Source organism: Populus nigra, chromosome 3, assembly GCF_951802175.1.
Source record: "Populus nigra chromosome 3, ddPopNigr1.1, whole genome shotgun sequence".
NCBI classification, from domain to species: Eukaryota; Viridiplantae; Streptophyta; class Magnoliopsida; order Malpighiales; family Salicaceae; genus Populus; species Populus nigra.
Genome location: NC_084854.1, coordinates 23401369 through 23421414, shown reverse-complemented (window position 1 = coordinate 23421414; position 20046 = coordinate 23401369). Strand labels below are relative to the sequence as shown.

Here is a 20046-nt window from a genome sequence, read left to right as displayed (position 1 = left end):
AATTAACCAACTTGTGACTTATATATTGACATGCTACTAATTGGTTTTTGTAGGTCAGGTTAATGTAGATGATGGGGACTACATTGATCCATATTTTTTTACCTTACCAATCGGTGTGAGGTTTTGCCCTAATGATCGAGAGTTGGTTATGGAGTACTTGATGAAAAAGGTCAGGAATGAAGCATTGCCCAAGAATCGTATTCATGAGGTTAATATTTACGAATACCATCCTGCAATCCTTACTGGTTAGTAAATACATTGGTTGCTTATTTATTTTTCTCTTGAGATCTTATATACTATATAGTTAATGCTGCTGTGTGCACGTATAGCAATGTTTCTGCTGTTCCCCTTTGTATCCATGCTACAATATTGATCCATAAATCATGTGTCTGATGGAACAATTTCTTTTGATTTATGTATGATCAGAGATGTATAAGAGGTACGCGGAAATACATTGGTCTTTTTTCACTACTAGAGACAAAAAGTACCCCAATGGGACGAGACCTAGTCGAGCAGTACCTGGTGGATTCTGGAAGCCTACTGGAACCTCAGCTACATGCGTCTTTGATGAGAACAAAAACCCAATAGCAAGCAAAACGCCACTGGATTTTTATGAAAGTAAAGGAAAAGAAGGTAGAACAGAGTGGAAGATGCTTGAGTACTTTCCTAAATGTATGGATATTCATTCAAGCAGCGCTGGAGGCATGAGGGTATGAGTTAGCTATTCTTTTTAATATGATTCCTTGTTTTTTTTTTTCTTCTAATGGACAAATCATTTTGTTGCAGTTGAATGACTGTGTTTTATGCGTAATATACCGCAAAGGAGAGAAAAAAAGTGGGGCCGCGACCGCAAACGAAGAAACTTAGGGCAAGTTATCTTGTTAATGGAAATTTTTATTTTCCTGAATTTTCTCACGACAAACAATGCCATGATGAGCATCTCTTTGCCTCCTAACATGGTAATTCGTCACAACCAAGCATCGAACACATTCACAAACAAGCTCTGGTTAGCATCGTACTACCATTATTACAGAGATATAGGCTCATGCTCGTTTTTTTTTTAATAAAAAATAAAAGGGTTAGTTTTAATATAGTAATCTATGTATGTTTTTCTTTTCAATAGGAGGCTTACTGTGCTTCTGATAAAATCAGCCCTCTCCCTAGCATAATTTTGCTATAGTATGAAATAAAGCACTGCATCATTGCCTAAAATATTAGGAACTGCTTTTCATAAAGTAGTGCGCTGAAAAAAACCAACCAAGATATCTATAATTTGAACCTGTCAATTTACAAGTTTTTGATACACAGCTAAAATGTGACGTCCGCTTACAGCTCGTTTTTCTGCTAAACAACATGACACTAGGAAATAATATATGAGATGTTCTCTCAATCCATTGTATGTCTCAAAAACGCCCCAATGTCTTGAACAAATGGATTAACAAACCAGAAGCAGTAAAAGTGATAATCAACATCATAGAATGAAGAAAAAAGTACATGTATGAACTCACGCACATGAGCAACTGAACAGAGATCAAGAAATTTGAGAAAAGAATTCCTCCAACTGATTCTCGCCTATCACCACACCAAGTTGCTGAGTGAAAAATGAATTGATCAAATCAGCCTCCATATTTGTTGATTCATCAGATGCACGGATCTCCATGTATTCATTCAGGTTGTGAATGGTTCCGTCTGCACGCATACAAAAATTTCAATTTTTTTGATAATGATAGCTTTTCAATCAAATTATGAGCAGTTCATCTTAAGGAATCGAATTGCACTCTGCACAGGAAGAGAATGTCACTGCATAAAACCTGCAACTACTTTCTCATGTGAGTTCGGAAGTTGAGCAGTTTCTTGTTGGCAAAAACAAGTGGGAACCAAAAAGGATTTGCTGACAAGCAAAGAGCTAGTTCACTCGTAAAAAAATTAGAAATCAAAGGAATGGTATGACAAGACCATGCACAAGTACATGTTCTATTTCAATGATTAGTCCATTACTACTTGATGACCTTTTCCATAGGAAATATAATGACTGGCTATCATAAATATCACCCACATGTTATATGAATGCAACAAACAGGACATGTGGACCTTAGGAACTTTCTTCTAGATCTGACCATGAATGGAACAGTATTATAAAGTTTTAAACCAGCACCTAGAGATATTTATGTGGCTATACACAGAATTTACCTTCAGCTACGATGGGTTCATATGCAGGAGGTTGGGCAGTCCAATTACCAACAGAATCTTTCATGTGTCTTCTATCAGATGCAAAGAAACGGAGGAAAATTGGAGCATGCACAATTCGGAAAGACCTGATACCAAGATAAACATTTTGTTACATTGAAATCATATCATGACATTTAATTTTCACATCATAAATAAGTATATACCCTTCTCTGAGAGACTGCCGAACATCTGAGATAAAACTTCAAGTTCTTTAGAAAGAAAATAAAATCCATATCATAATTCAGAAATTTTAAGTTTGTTATGACTGAGGGTAGTTTGGAATATAATAGTTAACCTAAGCGACTCAATTCATATCAGCAAAAGAATGAGGACAACCTAACCTTTCTTAGGTCCCAGAGAAATAGCAAAAGTGCTCTCGTGTAGATAATAAACTACAGAGAAGAATGCCACTTTTAGATGCCATGGCATGAGGAATATAATTATGTTAGAATTTTTAGGTCCAGGTAGTAATCATCTTCTATTCTTCCATAACTATTCTTAATTTCAAGCAACATTCTTGTTTCTTTCTCACTTTTCACCCCTAATTACATGCTCTTAAGACCATAGTCAGCTGATGCATCAAATGAAACCTAAAGCCTCAAGGGCCAGCTGCCGTTACTGTCCATGCCTTGGATCGCAGCATGAACAGCCTCCAAATTTCCTTCTTCTCTTCCTCCCCAGTCCCCTGGATCCCAAGTAACACCTCAGGAATCACATTACAAACTTCAAAACTGACAAAATCCAAGCCTATTCCATCAATTAAGCCACACAAAAAGCCATTTGATCAGCTAACCCCCAGATGGCATGAAAATTTCACTAAGATAATTCTGATATTCCAGTAACAAATAGAGCCATGCTTGACCATAAAACTTCAACTATTCAATCCTCAATTTTGTTCTGCAAAAGCTGGGTCCATCAATTGGTAAGTTTTGCCATTCATAAAGCCATAGCATATCTTACATCAAGGTGATTTTGTTGCTTTCTTTTTTCAGGAGGAGGACGTGAAAAGGGAGCTTGTTTGTATTTGAATCAAGCTAAAGCCCAACCAACAGAAAGCCAAGAATCTCATCCTCCATGGTTTGAACAAGTAATCTAATTTCTTACGAGCTAAAACCATGGCTGCTTTGCTGTAGCAATTTGACACACAGACCTTTTGGGCTCATACATACTACATACAGGAGAAAAAAACCGCAACATTGGCTAAACTACATCATCATAATGGATTGACATACTAATAAAGAAGGCACAATTTCATTAAACAGCTAACGTTACCTTTGGTACTCAGAGAAGAGCTGAAATGATGGCCGGATGGTTTCGGAGACATATGAAGCTAACGGAGAAGGAAAGGAAAGACTTGAATCCAAATCCCACACTAAATGAGAGTTCCCCTCTCTTTTTTTCTGCACATACCATTTTAAACCTTAATGGATACAAACAGAAAAGCAAATTTCCATCCAAACCAAAATTAAATCCACTCAACCATCCTGAAACCCCAAGTAAAGCAGAATAATTTACCAGACCACCAGTAATTTTATGCTAAAAAGGGTTTGGCTCTCACCTGAATGCAAATCACATGATAATCCCAAAGAATGATTCCATCTGCTCTTGTACTAGCCTTTTGATGCCACAGTGGGATCTAAATAAAAAATTTCGGTTCAAAAGTTGGTATAAAAAATGAAAACAAATTTTCTCAAATACCAAAACCACAAAACATATTCACTCATGGTTTCATTACCTACAGCTAAAAAAAAGTTAGCCAAATGGCATACAATCAGCAACTAAAACATTAACAATGTAAGTTAACTACAAAAACAATAATAAAGTGAACATTAACTACAAAAACAATAATAAAGTGAACATTAATACAAGAAAATAAAAACAAGAAAAAATGCCTGTTTCTTATCATTGGAAATGAAAACAACAAAAAGATCAGACCCATCAGCATCTGCTACACCATCCTTGCATAGTTTCTTGAGAAGAAAATAAACATTTTCTTCACTGCATCAACACAACATTACACAACCAAAAAGAACAATAGTTGGTGTAAGGAAAAAAAGAAGAAAGAATGATCAATCAACTAAAACCCCATGATCAAATACATAAGCAAAACATAAAAAGATAAGAACAATAGTTGGTGTAAGCAAAAAAAAGAATGATCAATCAACTAAAACCCCATAAAAACAAGACCATGGTGATCAAATACATTAGCAAGACGTAAAAAAATAAGAACAATAGTTGGTGTAAGCAAAAAAAAGAATGATCAATCAGCTGAAACCCCACAAAAACAAGAACATGATGATCAAATACATAAGCAAAACATAAAAAAGAACAGATTTTTACTTATTGGGATTGCTTAGAAATTGCTAAAAATGCAAGAGAAGTGATTTTGAAGTATTGTATGTACCAGTAAAATGGGGTGTGAGTGAACTGGGAAACCTCCAAATTGCTCATTCTTTGTTTCGAGCTTCTATTCCCTGTTTGATCAGCTTTATATTCGAGAGAGCGCCTGTTTCGGCTTTTCGCTGCCTTAAACGACACGTTGGATGGAAGCTCGAAAGGGTGTCATTTTCTTACCAAAACACCAAACAACAGTTTATCTTTCCGCCCTCTTAAAACCGACATCGTTTTGTTGACTATCAGGCGCTCTTGTTGTGTTCTCTCTCAAACTCACAAAATTCATCCACGGTCTCTTAAACAAATCGAGTTCATAAACACTTTGATTAAGTCACTTTTTGATAGAGCTATTGAACCGTATTTTTTCAAGTCTTAGATTTTTTTTAAAAAAATACAAATTAATATTTTAATATTTTTTAATTGTTTTAATATATTTATATTAAAAATATAAAAAAATTATTATTTTAATATATTTTAAATTCTACATTACAACTTCAAACACGCAACAGTGAAAGTGCAATACCTATATGTTTATTTACCATTTACCACTAGATTATCGAGTTAATTATTTTTAAAATGAGGTCTTTTTTTTCGAAAATTTCCCTGAACCAGGATCAATCATAGAGTCTAGCTAGGTTTAACGAATATAATATATAATTTTAATATATTTTTAATTGAAATTTGAAAATTGAAAGTGTGTGTGTATATGTATATCGCCAGACACTCGCATGACAACAAATACACTTGACAATAGACAAAGCCTGCATTATCTGACGAGAGAATTTAGACAACATTACATTGGAAATAGTTGGGCTGTGCTTGAAGACTTGGTATGGAAGAAATAGTAATACAATACTGAGATTTCCATGCTAACGCTACCTTCTTCTTCTTCTTCTTCTTCCTCTTTGATACTTCTCAAGCTATACAGATGAACTTCAAATTGTTTGATACATGATGTCATTTAAAGATGATCATTTTTACCAAGCTTGCCATCTAAACAGAAATTTTCATGTCTTGATAATCTCTACTCTCCTAAAAAAATGAAGTAGGAGGACTGATTTGATTAACAGTTGGAAATTGAGAGATCACACGTGATTTTTATCCTCTCTTTAAAACAAGGGTTTGAGTTAAATCAAATAAAACTCACAAACGCAGGAGCCGCAACCCTACCACCACAAGTCGCCACCGCGGTCGGAAATGGAACCAGAACCAGACAACAAGCCACCGTCTCCACCACCAAAACGCCGTTCAATCTGCCACAAATGTGACCGTCCAATCCCAGTTTGCCTCTGCCACGTCATTCCGACCCCACCAATCCCAACAAGAACACAAATCATAATAATCCAACACCCCCACGAATCCCACCACAAACTCAACACCACACCTCTCCTCACCAAATCACTCCTCAACTCCTCCTCTATAATAACCCGCCGGCTAACCTCCAACACCCTGATAAACCAACCCCCTTCCTCCACCTACTACCTATTCCCACCCTCACAATCCTCACCGGCTGTGACTCTATCAGACCTCAAGACAGCATTAAAAAACAACACCCCTCCTGTCTTAATCGTGTTCGATGCCACGTGGAAGCATGCTAAGGAGATGGTGAGTGCTAGTGAAGGGTATTTGAGTAGATTCGCAACAAGGGTGTGTTTGGATGGGTTTGATGGAGGCATAGAAGGAGGGAGTATTTATGACTCTGACCTGGTTTTGAGAAAGGAGCCTTGCGGTGGTTGTGTTAGCACTTTGGAGGCCGTGGCTAGGTGGTTAGGGGTCGTAGAGGAAAATGGGCTTGAGATTGAAGATAGACTGGTTGGGCTTTTGAAAGAGATGGTTAGATTACAGGCTCAGTTTTTGAAGCCCATGAGGCCTAGGCCTAAGCTGCTGAAGAAAAGTAAACAAATAGAGCAAGGAAAAAATAGCAGCGATGCGTGATGGGTTTCAGCTTTGGATTTACGTTGTATTTGTGTAGCAAATGGATGATTCTTTCTTCTTCTTCTTTTTATCAATATTCCTTTATGAATCAACATGGAATTATTTTTTTTTCTAGTTAATTATTTTGCCTCCAAACTTGATATTTGCGCCGTTCATAAGGGCGGTCGACCCACAAGCAAAACACACCACGGGCCAGTTAACATGGTCCATGGATCCCCACCACCCCACACTATGATGCAGGATAATGCCAAGAGGAATTCAATGAAAACAGCACCAAAATAAAGCTCAATGGCCAAGAAAAGAAAAAATAAAAAATAAAAAAACCATAGACAGAGAGAGAAGGGGGAGGGGGAGGGGACCCTTGATGCCGCAAGCAGGTGAGACAATACATGATACAAGGGTCATGATGCATGTCTAGTAAAGAGAGAGCCCAGTCTCAATCAATACAGATTCTACTGTGAAATCCCATTTGCTTTTTCAGACCCTTTTTCTGTGGTCACAAGGATGGCAATCACCAAAAGAGGCTCCCCACACCATCACCCCTGCACATGCTATTGATACGAGGCAGACAGTGGAGTCATGTCTTTAGAAAGTGAAAAAGGGTGCTCTGCTATGGAGGAGGAGGAGGAGGAGGGAAGGAGAGATTGTATCAGTTTCTCTTCATAGTTAGTACAACCCCAAGTAGGGCTCTGTTGCATCAATCACATTATATTTATGAAGGGCCCCTTCCTAGCAAGCGAAGGCCATGTTCATCATGGAAAATCAATTCAGGAGAATATCAGCAAATAAAGGAGGAGGAGGAGGAGGAGCGCCCCCCCCCCCCCCCCCCCCCCAAATATCTCATATATTCATCATTGCAACTTTGGGCCTCGCACATGGAGATTTACATCCATTTTTGCAGTCCTGGAAACTCTTACAATTCGAGTGTCAAAACTCTCACTTACAGATTCAGGACCGAAATTTGTTAATACAGAGAACAAATTAGAAGAGAAAAAAAATATTCAATGTCAGCTAAATTCATATGAAGTTGTTAGCAGGAAGTTGAGACAGAGATTAATACTGTAGAGCAATCTCTTCTACAGATTTTAAATTTTAATTAAGGCATTAAAGCATAGTTTATTGCAACGTTATTAATCTAATGATCTGTTCATTTACGACCTAGTTGAGGTTGTTTTTTAAATTAAATTGAGTGAAAGTTCACTCGGTCAAATGATGTTTATTAAAAAGATGTTAAAAAATTATTATTTTATAATTAACTAGCTAAAAAAACATTGATCTAGTGTAATAAGATTGGTTTACAGTGGAGATGGCATTTCACTTTCGAAAAGAAGGCTATAAACTTGAAGTGCTACCTTCCCCAAATTATGGGGTGTGTGTGTGTGTGTGTGTGTGGGGCCTTGCTTCTAATTCTACTTGTCTTTTCAAGGAAATACATCCTTTTCATGTCTGAAGAATCTTTATCATCATATCTTATGAACTTGTTTTTGTTTTGTGCGTTCTCTTTTCTGTTCAAAATCATAACACAGCACGGCAAAATGGAAATATATATATATATATTACATTTCCTTTTTTCTTTCTGTGACAAAATCATTATTGTTGATATAATTGATAGCTCCTGCAGTTTAGCCTTTCTTTTATATATACTTTTAGGGTTTCGCTTTACAAATCGGCACTCTCTATAGTCTATGCTGGGATGCCACTAATGATGCTATCATGAACCCTAATGATTTTCCTATGACATTAGATGCTGTCTATGAGTACTCAATTTTAAAACTCTGGTTAATCAAAGCATCGAACAAGATGACATCCCAACTTCCAATAGAGTAGAAGCATGCAACGAACAAGAGGGGTTGAATTTTTTATTTTTTTTTGTGTCATAGTAACTACAATCATTGTTATCAAATCCGAGTTGAAAAAAAAAAGATTTTTAAATATTAAAATAATATTATTTTTAAATTTTTTAGAAAATAAATTGATGGTTAATCTGGATTTTTAGCTAAATAATTATATCATTGAGACTCCATCCAAATCAAATCTTAAACCAACTGAATTCTAGTTCAATTCGTCAAGTTTTCCACGTCGTGTAACCAATATAATTCAGTAATTCACGTATGCATGAGCTTGATAATTTGATTTATCAGCTATTTGACGTACTTCTATAAGATATAATCTTTGTTTCGTTTTCATTTGAGCTGAAGTTGTATATATTTAAAAAAATTTAGATAAAAAATCGTAAACATTATTATATTGTCTCAGAAACGGTTGATATACTTAGATAATCAGCACCTAAATCGTAAAAATAAATTAAAAAAAGTGATTTATATATCCCATCAATCAATCAATCACTCATCACAATTATGAATTAAATCTTAATAGAAATTGTGCACTGAAACAATACTTGGAACTTTTCTGACGGGGTTCCAACAAATGCCAGCCAAAAATGGAGTCAAAGTGGAAAATATTGAGATTTGAGACATCTACAGATCCTAATACTATTGTTCAAACGCATGATATTGAGAATTAATTTAATCAAAAGTAATGTGAAAGAAAATCATTGGACCCCTCAATCGTGGTAAAGTGGTGCCGCCATGGCATCCCATGGAACCATGGTTGTGCTCCATGCCTTGATCCCTGCAAAATCCTTGCCTCAATTCATGGTTTCTTGTTTAATATTTTTTTAATTAAGTTTGATAATACTAAAGCTAATAATAATCATTAAAGAAAATTGATTTTAAAAGTTGGGGTCTTGGTTTCACATTGAAAAAAAAAATATACTTACCAATGTGGTCTTTGTATTTACCAAAACCACGAGCAAAAGGTGCCAAGACATCCATGATGTTGTCTTAGTTTTTGGTTGGACAGTGTTTATAAATGTATTGTAGTGGTTATTTTTTAAAGTATTTTTTATTAAAAAAAATTTAAATAATTTTTTTATTTTATAAATTTATTTTTGATATTAATATATTAAAACGATCAAAAAATATTAAAAAAATAAAAATTTAATAAAACATTATAACGCAGTCCAAATATCTTTTGGTCATATTTATTTTTACGTTTCAAAAGTGTTTTTAAAAAAATTTAAAAGTTTTTTTTACTTTAAATTAATAATTTTTTAGTTTTTCATATGATTTTGATGTAGTGATTTTAAAAATAATTATTAAAAAAATAAAAATATATATTATTTTAATATATTTTAAAATAAAAATTATTTTAAAAGATAGTTTGCTAGAAGTAAAGATTTTGCTAGGAGGAGTAAAGATTGTGAGCATATCGCAGCATCCTTTATCTCTTGTACACCGGACGTATATACCATGGTGGTGGTCAGCTTACTCTCATGCAGACATGACTTGTCCCTACTTGTCTGTGAGATTCCAAAGCCATCACCCTTTAATAGGGTCCCATGCAGCATTTGAAATTAAAAAATTAAAAAAATATATGTTTAAAATTTGTTTTGATAGGAGGAGAAGGAGAGTTCAGGGTGTGGGAGTTCTTCAATAATTCACAAGGTAACAGACGAAAGTCACATTTGAAACAAATACCTTTGTCAATTATTGATGTATGTTTGGTTTGGGTTCTAAGAAATTTTGATTTGATGTTTTGAGGAAAAACAAGAAGTGAGTGGAACTTTTCAATAGTTATAGAGTTCCTTGATTGAGATGATTAGAAAATGTAGTTGGAAAATATTAGGATAAAACGAGAACAATTTATATTGCTCGTTTAAGTAATTAATAAGATTATATTAACTTGTAAAAAAATTATCTCGGCTTAATAATTTAAATTATCATGTAAGATTTTAAGATATGATTCATATTGTTTTCTAACACATTCTCTCAAGTAAAACACTTTAGACTTGAAACTTGTATAAATTTATACTATCTTGTGTTTAATTTTTTATAAAATAAATAGGGATGATGAGATTCGAACTCGTGATCGTTTAGTCATTAAAGCTTTGATACCGTATCAAATAACCAATTCTATTTAAAAACTTAAGTTATTGAATTGAGATAATTATTTAATAAATCTATTAGTTATTAGGTGAGGTTTAATTAAAAAAAAAAAACCAAACATGAAGAGAATATAAAATCCATAATCTATATATAAAAAAAAAGATAAGAATATTTTTTTTTATGATATTTCTGGTTATATGTTTGTATTTTTGTAAAGTAGATTCATAAAATAAATAATAAAATATCAATATATAGTTATTTTATAAGCACCATAGAATTACTTGATAAAATAAAACGTGATAATACCCTTAATTAAAATTATTCTTCATTTCCCTTTAGAAATGATTATGCATGCATAAATGCAAACAGATAGATTTCTTTTAAAAATAATAATTTCGTATGGATCTAAAATCTATGTTGTTAGAAATTCGTGGAGGTGCATTTTTCTTTAATCTAAGCTTCTATACAGTACCGTTGCAGAAAAAGGTGCTCTGCTTCAGCCAGCAACGTCCACCAAGTGCTTAGACTTTTTTTAATGAATTAATAAAGCTGATATGCTCAATTTAATTTCTTACCCATAGAAATAATATATCTTAATACAAGGTTAACTATTTGGAATATGCATTTTAGCAAAGATTTAATTAATGATTAACTTCTTTAGATAAAATTTATTTAGGGCATCACTTTCATGTTGGAATTTTTTTTTATGTTTAATATTGTTGCATAGTGTGTGTGTATATATATATATATTATTTTTTACAGAAATACATCAAAATCATAAAAAAAATATTTTTTATATTTTTTATTTTTAATATCAATACATTAAAATTCTAAAAAAAACATCTTAGAATAGAATAAAAGCTACTTAACAACATTCATCACAATCCACTTTCTTGGGTTGCATTAAAGCAAGACCATGATCATAGAAATACAAGACTATTCATTTACAATTTAAATAATACTACTCTTCTTCCATGATTATCATCATTTAATCAAGTATTATATATATATATATATATATATATATATATATATATATTAATGCACATAATGAGAGCCAAGAGGGAACAATTAGAGGACAAAGTGTACTTTTCAAAGGAGATTTTTCAAGAGTAAGCATGCATGCATAAAAATAAAATGTCTAATTTCATTGGGTGACGGGGTCGAAGAATTGGATGCCAATCATGCATCTTACTATCTACCACGTCACAGAGGATGATAGAACCAGGAGAGCTTCCACTTGTCGCAATCCTAATGGGTCTGTCACATCTCCTCCTGCATGCTCCCTTCAAGAGACTGCCTTAATTTCCCGATATGTGCTTGGAATCTTATTTAAGAGGCAGGCTGAATGTTTTTGAATATGTTTTTTATATTTAAAAATAAATTAAAATGATTTTTTTTATTTTTTTACATGAATACACCAAAATCATAAAAAAACAATATTTAGCTATATGATTGGATCAAAACCAAGATAATACGGTGGGTCTTGAACCGTCCTGATTACAAGAAAAGGGGTTGATTTGAGATGATTTGAAGTAGAGGATTTGATTGAACCATATGTGCAAAGTAAAGGACCGCAAGTGATTTCAAGCCATGATTATTTCTACACGAGAGAGATGGAGCAGCTGGAGAAGGGAAAAAAAAATAGTAACATTCAAGGTTCTTGACTGTAATGATTAGATGGAGCAACTCCTGTAGGCTCGAGTCCTTTTCTTTCCTCCAAATTTGCAAAGCTGGTGAGGGAGAGCTATAATTTAAATTTTCAAATAATTGGGTTTTATCTTTTCTTTTTTATTATTATTATTAATATAAATGTTTGGAGCAGTTTGGATATATCTCGACTAATTTCAAGAGGTTTAAAGTTAACAACCATGTAAACTTCTAGTGACCCCGAGATTTATGAGATTCGAACTAGTTATCTCTAGAAAACAAATCTAATTAACAATGAAAATTCTTTTAAAAAATAAATTTTTAAGTGGATGCAACCCAATTTTTTTTTTTTTTTATCAAGAATTAAATCATCAAAAACATGGTCCTTGAACTTGTTACAAGCTGATTGAAAATTCTTGGATCACACTCTTAAAAAAGATAGCTCTTTTCTTTATTTTAATCTGATTATTTCTTGAATGGAAGTGAATTATATCCATAATTAACCCTAATAAATCGACTTTACACCATCCCATTTACGAATTTTCTTAAATGGTATCCATCATGAAAGCAAGAGGGTGTCACGCATGGTACAAGAAAATGTAGCTTCAAATTTCAATTCTCTATAGAGTGGTTGAGTGTATAGTACAATAATGGAAGAACAGCAAGACCCCATGCATCCTTTCATTTTTTGTGCACTAATTTGAGAAATTTTCCTTAAAAATCACTCGATAGAACTAAGCAACTACTCAACTAGCATTGTCTCTTGAAAAGAGGACATATTTTCCTCCTTTGCATGACATAATAGCAAGATCACAGATAATCGAAGGTGACTGACATGGACTCATAAATAGTAATTTGCCCCCAAATTGCAAAAAAAAATGAAGACCAAGATGTGTATCTTATCATGGAATTGTCTAACATGTAATTTAGCAAACTTAATTTGTTTATGGACCCATCTCATGGGACAATGCCCCCAAACAGGCAGATCCCACAAGTTCTTAGTTGTTTAGATTTATCTAGCTCGTAACTCAAATCATGCATGATCGTGCATGTTTATTATTGCAATGCATGATATTTCATGATATTTTTAAGTATATTTTTTTATTTTATAATATATTAAAAGTATTATTTTTATTTTTAACATTAGTATCTTAAAATTATTAAAAATTATTAATTTAATATTTTTTAAGTTAAATATATTCTCGAAAGTTGCTCGGATACAATTTCAAATACAAATACCAACCGTAATTGATTTTAAAAGTATTTAGCCACTAAATTAGAAAGTTGAAAATGAAAATGTTTTTTTGAAAATGATAAACTTTACGCGTGGAACAAAATGCCCACCCCAAGGTGGAGAGGGGAATCCAAGGTTTGTTCCATGAAAGAACAAATCTAGGGTTTCACTGTCCTTTTCCTTTCCCTACATTCCGCAAAAAGAATGGGATGCTGAAATTGGGAAAGAAGGTTTTCCTGTGAAAAATTCTCTTATTTTGTAATTCGAAACATGTAGTGTTTTTTTTTTTAAAAAAAACTTTGTTAATAATTTAAGAGATAAAATCCCATGGTAAAAATTAAATATAATATTCTCTGAAAAATATTTTTAGATATTACCTTCTCAAATATTTTATTATATATAAATTATGAAAAAAATCACAGTAATTCAAAACTTACAGTATCACCAAAGGTGTGATTGAAAAGTTTCAACTTTTTTTTTTTTGACACTGCAATGATATCATGATAGACCTAAAATATCTTTTGCACATTTTTTCAGCTTTGTAATTTCACATCAGCACTCTATCAAGTTAGGCCTTACTTCTCTACATTTTCCTTTTCTCTCATATTTGGTCAAATCTTTCCAGGGGAAAAAGTGAGAGAGACAATGAGGTCTGAACTTGATTGTTAACATGAAAATATAACATTTAATATGATGTTGATATTTTTAAAAAAATATATTAAAATGTTTGTTTATATTAATATACCAAAATCATTGAATTACCATTAAAAAATATATAAATTTAATGTTTTTAATAGATAATCGTACTTTTAAAAATTATAAAAAAAAACAGAAATTACCACACCTTCAAATAAATGCTTACAAGGTTGTAAAAAAGAAAAACAAGGATAATTACATGATATTTAAAATATTTTCAGCTCTTCAAAAATCATGCCATCCCAAAAACTAAATCTATGACAATTTACCCTTTTAACACTTATCCAAATCATTAAAGTTATGAAAATCATATTAAATCTACTTAATAACTTTTGTTTAATCATGACTCAAAATAAGAAATTATTTTCACAAATCATGTCTAAGAGAGATCTAGATCTTAAGTTTATGGAAATTTATCCTTTGCCACCATACCCAAATCCATAAATTTATGAAAGCAACCTTTTTCCCACCATGCATTGCCCCATAAATGGAGGAACAAATCTATTTGGCTAATTACTGTATCAAGATTAGTATTAAAATACATCCTCCAAACATTAGTCAATATTAATTAATTAAAATGAATGTGGGGCTACTCTACTCTACTCTTGAATGCATCAACATAAGTATCAAAACCCATAACACAACGACAGTTGCAGTCTCACACAGTAGAGAGAGAGAGAGAGAGAGAGAGAGAGAGAAATGAATGTGGGGCTACTCTACTCTACTCTTGAATGCATCAACATAAGTATCAAAACCCATAACACAACGACAGTTGCAGTCTCACACAGTAGAGAGAGAGAGAGAGAGAGGGATTTTATGCAGCTTTTATTCACTCATCACTGCTCATTGTCATTTCTCGTGAAAAAGCCTTACGTGAGTGAAGAGAACAATTCCTCTTCTCTTTTTCAGATTCGGACCCTTAAAGCTCTCTCTCTCTCTTTTCCCTGTTTAAAACCCACCTGTACTAAAAATTAAATACAAAACAAGAAACATAGTACTGTGTACTTTCTTTTCTTGCTTCCCTCAACTTCACACTTTCCTTTCACTTACATAGGCCTTGAACCATTTTCTTCTTGTTTTGTTCTTTGATGTATATTGATAAATATGAGTACATTTACAGCCCATGCTCTATAATGCATTAATCCTCTGTCGTCCTTCTTTGGTCTGTTCTCTCTTGTTATTTCCTCTTCCTTTGATGTGGGTCTTTTTGTTTCCAAATCACATTTCTTTGATCACTTCAGACTGTGCATTGCTTTGATTCCAATGAAATCTCAAATGGGGTTTTCTTGAATTGTTAAATGGTCATTTGGGGTTTGCATTTCTTGGTCGTTGCTTGATGAAACACCTCTCTAAGTCCCCATCGAAGTGTTCTTGCTGAAAAGTTTGATTCTTTGATCAAAAGATCGAAACTTTATTGTCGAAGATAAGTTGGGTTTTAGGACATGGTAATGTTCTTGAGTTGGGGCGTGAAGAAATTTTGAGTTCTTGCACTGAACAAGTGTTAACCCAGGAATAAAAGACCAACTCAATAATGGCATTTTCATGCTTGGTGTGTCTTTTTCTTGGGTTTTTATCAAATTATTTGTTAGTGACTGCTCAGTTGGATGATCAAGCTATACTGTTAGCCATTAACAGAGAGCTTGGAGTCCCTGGGTGGGGTGCCAACAACACAAATTACTGCAAGTGGGCTGGCATTAGCTGTGGCTTGAATCATTCAATGGTTGAAGGGCTTGACCTTTCAAGGCTTGGCCTTCGAGGTAACGTGACTCTAATCTCTGAGCTCAAAGCACTGAAGCAGCTTGATCTTTCTAGCAATAGTTTTCATGGTGAAATTCCTTCAGCTATTGGGAACTTGTCTCAGCTTGAATTTCTTGATTTGTCTTTGAATAAGTTTGGAGGCGTGATTCCTATGGAGTTGGGTAGTCTTAAAAACCTCAAGTCATTGAACCTTTCTAATAACATGCTTGTGGGACAGATACCTGATGAGTTTCAAGGTCTAGAAAAGCTGGAGGATTTTCAAATTTCTAGTAATAAGCTGAATGGTTCTATTCCATCTTGGGTGGGTAATTTGACAAACTTGAGGGTTTTTACTGCCTATGAGAATGACTTAGGTGGTGCAATTCCTGATAATCTAGGTTCAGTTTCTGAGTTAAAGGTGTTGAACCTTCATTCCAACATGCTTGAAGGGCCAATACCAAGGAGCATTTTTTCTATGGGGAAGTTGGAAGTCTTGATTCTTACGCTGAATCGGTTGAAAGGTGAGCTTCCTGAATCAGTTGGCAACTGCAGAGGCCTCTCCAATATCCGAATTGGAAACAATGATCTTGTAGGAGTCATCCCTAAGGCTATTGGGAATGTTAGCAGCCTCACATATTTTGAAGTGGCCAATAATCATATGTCTGGTGAGATTGTGTCTGAGTTTGCTCAATGCTCTAATCTAATCCTCTTAAATCTGGCCTCAAATGGATTTACTGGAGTTATTCCTCCTGAGCTTGGACAGCTTGTAAATCTGCAGGAATTGATTCTTTCGGGTAATAGTTTGTTTGGAGATATCCCGATATCAATTATTGGGTGCAAGAGCCTTAACAAGCTTGACCTTAGCAATAATAGATTCAATGGCACTGTTCCTAATGGTATTTGCAACATGTCAAGATTGCAGTACTTACTTCTGGGTCAGAATTCAATCAAAGGTGAGATACCTCACGAGATTGGAAACTGCTTGAAACTTCTTGAATTGCAAATGGGTAGCAACTACTTGACTGGAAATATCCCTCCGGAGATTGGTCACATCAGGAATTTACAGATAGCCTTGAATTTGAGCTTCAATCATCTCCACGGACCTCTGCCCCCTGAATTAGGGAAACTCGACAAGCTGGTTTCATTGGATGTCTCCAACAATCAACTTTCCGGCACTATCCCTCCTTCATTCAAGGGAATGTTAAGTTTGATAGAGATTAATTTCTCCAACAATCTGCTCAGTGGCCCTGTACCCACCTTTGTACCATTTCAAAAGAGTCCAAATTCAAGCTTTTTTGGGAACAAAGGACTCTGTGGAGAGCCGTTGAGCTTGTCATGTGGAAATTCTTATCCTTCTGGTCGGGAGAATTACCATCATAGGGTCTCTTACAGGATTATACTAGCTGTTATTGGCTCTGGTTTGGCGGTATTTGTCTCTGTAACTATAGTTGTTCTACTGTTTATGATGAGGGAGAGACAGGAAAAGGCAGCCAAGACTGCAGGGATTGCTGATGAAAAAACCAATGACCAACCAGCAATTATAGCTGGCAATGTCTTTGTTGAAAATCTCAAGCAAGCAATAGATCTTGATGCTGTTGTTAAAGCAACTTTGAAAGATTCAAATAAGCTCAGCATCGGAACTTTCAGCACAGTATACAAGGCAGTTATGCCTTCTGGGATGGTATTGATGGCGAGGAGACTAAAATCCATGGACAGAACCATAATTCATCACCAGAACAAGATGATAAGGGAACTTGAAAGACTGAGCAAGCTCTGTCATGATAATCTAGTGCGACCCGTTGGATTTGTAATTTATGAAGACGTCGTTCTTTTGCTGCATCATTATTTACCCAATGGGACATTAGCTCAACTTCTTCATGAATCAAGCAAGAAGTCCGAGTATGAACCTGATTGGCCTATGAGGCTATCCATTGCCATAGGGGTGGCAGAAGGATTGGCTTTTCTTCATCACGTGGCCACAATCCACCTTGATATTTCTTCTTTTAATGTTCTTCTAGATGCTGACTTCCAGCCCTTGGTTGGGGAGGTGGAGATATCGAAGCTCTTGGATCCATCCAGAGGCACAGCAAGCATCAGTGCAGTTGCAGGGTCATTTGGTTATATTCCCCCGGGTATGCATATTTAAACCGTATCATTCTAGACTTGGTAACTGCTTCTTTGGTTCTCACTGTCATTCTACTTTTCCTTTGCTATGCAGAGTATGCATACACAATGCAAGTTACAGCTCCAGGAAATGTTTATAGCTATGGGGTAGTACTGCTCGAAATCCTAACAACTCGGCTACCAGTCGACGAGGACTTTGGTGAAGGGTTAGATTTGGTGAAGTGGGTTCATGGTGCTCCAGCTAGGGGAGAGACTCCTGAGCAGATACTTGATGCAAGACTTAGCACCGTTTCCTTCGGTTGGAGGAGAGAGATGCTGGCAGCTCTTAAGGTAGCGTTACTCTGCACCGACAGCACACCAGCCAAGCGGCCAAAAATGAAGAAGGTAGTTGAAATGCTTCAAGAAATAAAGCAAAGCTGATGGAGCCGCCTGTGAAGCTATTTGATTCTGCACGGCCTATATTTATTAAGACTATGGTTAGTGGGCTGTACGCAACATGAGAAGCCTTGTTTCTGAATACATGATTCGTTTCTGATATGCCTACCTGGAGGAGTAAGACTCACTTTGTATATTTCATTTCGACCTTGGATTCTGTCCATTTGCTTTGTACCAAATTCAGTTCCAGCAATGGCAGCTTGTAAAGTACTATTTGAGTCAGGAAAAAAAAGAAAGCAGTTGAAGGGTGGATGGACGGGAAAGGGTGCTTCATTAACAAGATCACTCTTGGGTTTTTATTGCATGTTAAGCCTAAAATTTCTATCCTGAAGTTCTGGTCTTGAAATGTTGGAAATATATGTGAACAGTCGAGTATAATTTTTCTTATGAAATTCCAGATTAGAGCTCAAAGTTTTCAAATATGTTAAGATTATATGCACACTACAAGCTCTTGCTCTCCACAACCAATTTCGCCCAGTCTATCGGTGCATATCTCTCACCAACCCTCCGCGAAACCCTTCATGTCAGAATGGAGAATTTATAGATTTCTTTTTTTTTTTCATTTTCAAGGGGAGGATGTTAGGACTACCTGTCTTTCTTCTTGAAAATGTTCATGCTCATATTATGATTAATCGGCGGACACCTTTACGTGGAGGCTTCTTTTTCACAAGAAGATGAATCCAATCTGAACACTTACAAATGACAAATATTCATCCAGAAGTAATACAATGGCTTCAAGAAAGTATCCCAGAAAGCAGACACAAATAGGAAAGAAAATAAAAACAAACAGAAAACAGAGCAGACACATGCAGCCTCAAGACAATACCTGGAAGGAACCAAGTGTAATGCAACCAGAAGAGCACTCACAGCAGAAACAGAAAACATAGACCAACAATGCCAGGGTAAATTCTGACCGGCTAGTGAACTGAACAGTAGAATAGGTATTTAATGCTTCTTAACAAATAAATAAATGAAGTTCTAACATTCGAAAATATGCAATTTTCGAAGGCTTTTTAAGACCTTGCACATCTTGTGGCACGAAAGATTTTCACAAATCCCAAATGTATAAAATCTGAAGAGACTCCAAGCACCCAATCCCACCTGGCAAAAGCTTCTGCTCAGTACATAGCCATAACAATGGTAGGCTGATCATGTACCTCGCGTATCTTTAGCCAACTCATCCAATCCATAGTAACCCAGAATCAGAGTTTGAAAATTTTGTATATTGAAAATTGATTTGATCAGTCTTTCTATTTTCGTATTCCCCAATAAATTTAGATATCTCAAATGCATCTTCTGTGGTGGCACCTCCAATTAAAAACCCACCATTTTTATTCCTCGCAAATGCTTAAATTTTGAAAAAAAAAATTCGCAATGCCTGTTTCAAAACTTGGCCCCTCTAGAATATCTTGAAAGAGAAGTGTTCTTGCACGATCCAATCTCTGGGAGTGTAGGAAGAGTTGAAAAAAAGAAATGAGGGTCAAGAAACGTCAAGTGACTGGTAGTTTTGGAAATCTGCAGGTTGTTAGAGCTTATGATTGAGCATTCAATTCGAGCCGATGATAATGCAAGATCGTGCATTAAATCATGCATTTTAAAGTTTTAAACTGCATGAAAAGCATTTTGTCCTCAACATCTTAAAAAAAAAAAAGAACGATAAAGAAA

The 20046-nt window shown here is 34.8% G+C and overlaps 3 protein-coding genes across 3 annotated transcripts; 2 read left to right on the top strand and 1 right to left on the bottom strand.

Moving 5' to 3' along the window:
- Positions 1–1244: 1244 nt before the first annotated feature.
- Positions 1245–4918, bottom strand: LOC133690267 (protein N-terminal glutamine amidohydrolase). Its single transcript, XM_062110499.1, has 6 exons — positions 4634–4918; positions 4122–4227; positions 3788–3865; positions 3502–3629; positions 2191–2315; positions 1245–1689 (listed from the first exon to the last, which is right to left on the bottom strand). Exons 1-6 carry the CDS (start codon positions 4678–4680, stop codon positions 1532–1534), a joined length of 642 nt encoding a protein of 213 aa, XP_061966483.1. The 5' UTR covers positions 4681–4918; the 3' UTR covers positions 1245–1531.
- Positions 4919–5476: 558 nt separating this feature from the next.
- On the top strand, positions 5477–6677 carry LOC133690266 (tRNA-uridine aminocarboxypropyltransferase A). The gene has a single exon (XM_062110498.1). It carries the CDS (start codon positions 5821–5823, stop codon positions 6556–6558), a length of 738 nt encoding a protein of 245 aa, XP_061966482.1. The 5' UTR covers positions 5477–5820; the 3' UTR covers positions 6559–6677.
- A 7983-nt stretch (positions 6678–14660) lies between these two features.
- Positions 14661–18792, top strand: LOC133688693 (leucine-rich repeat receptor-like tyrosine-protein kinase PXC3). Its single transcript, XM_062108267.1, has 2 exons — positions 14661–17954; positions 18041–18792. The coding sequence occupies exons 1-2, from the start codon at positions 15617–15619 to the stop codon at positions 18364–18366; spliced, it is 2664 nt and encodes an 887-aa protein (XP_061964251.1). The 5' UTR covers positions 14661–15616; the 3' UTR covers positions 18367–18792.
- The last annotated feature ends 1254 nt before the right edge of the window (positions 18793–20046 follow it).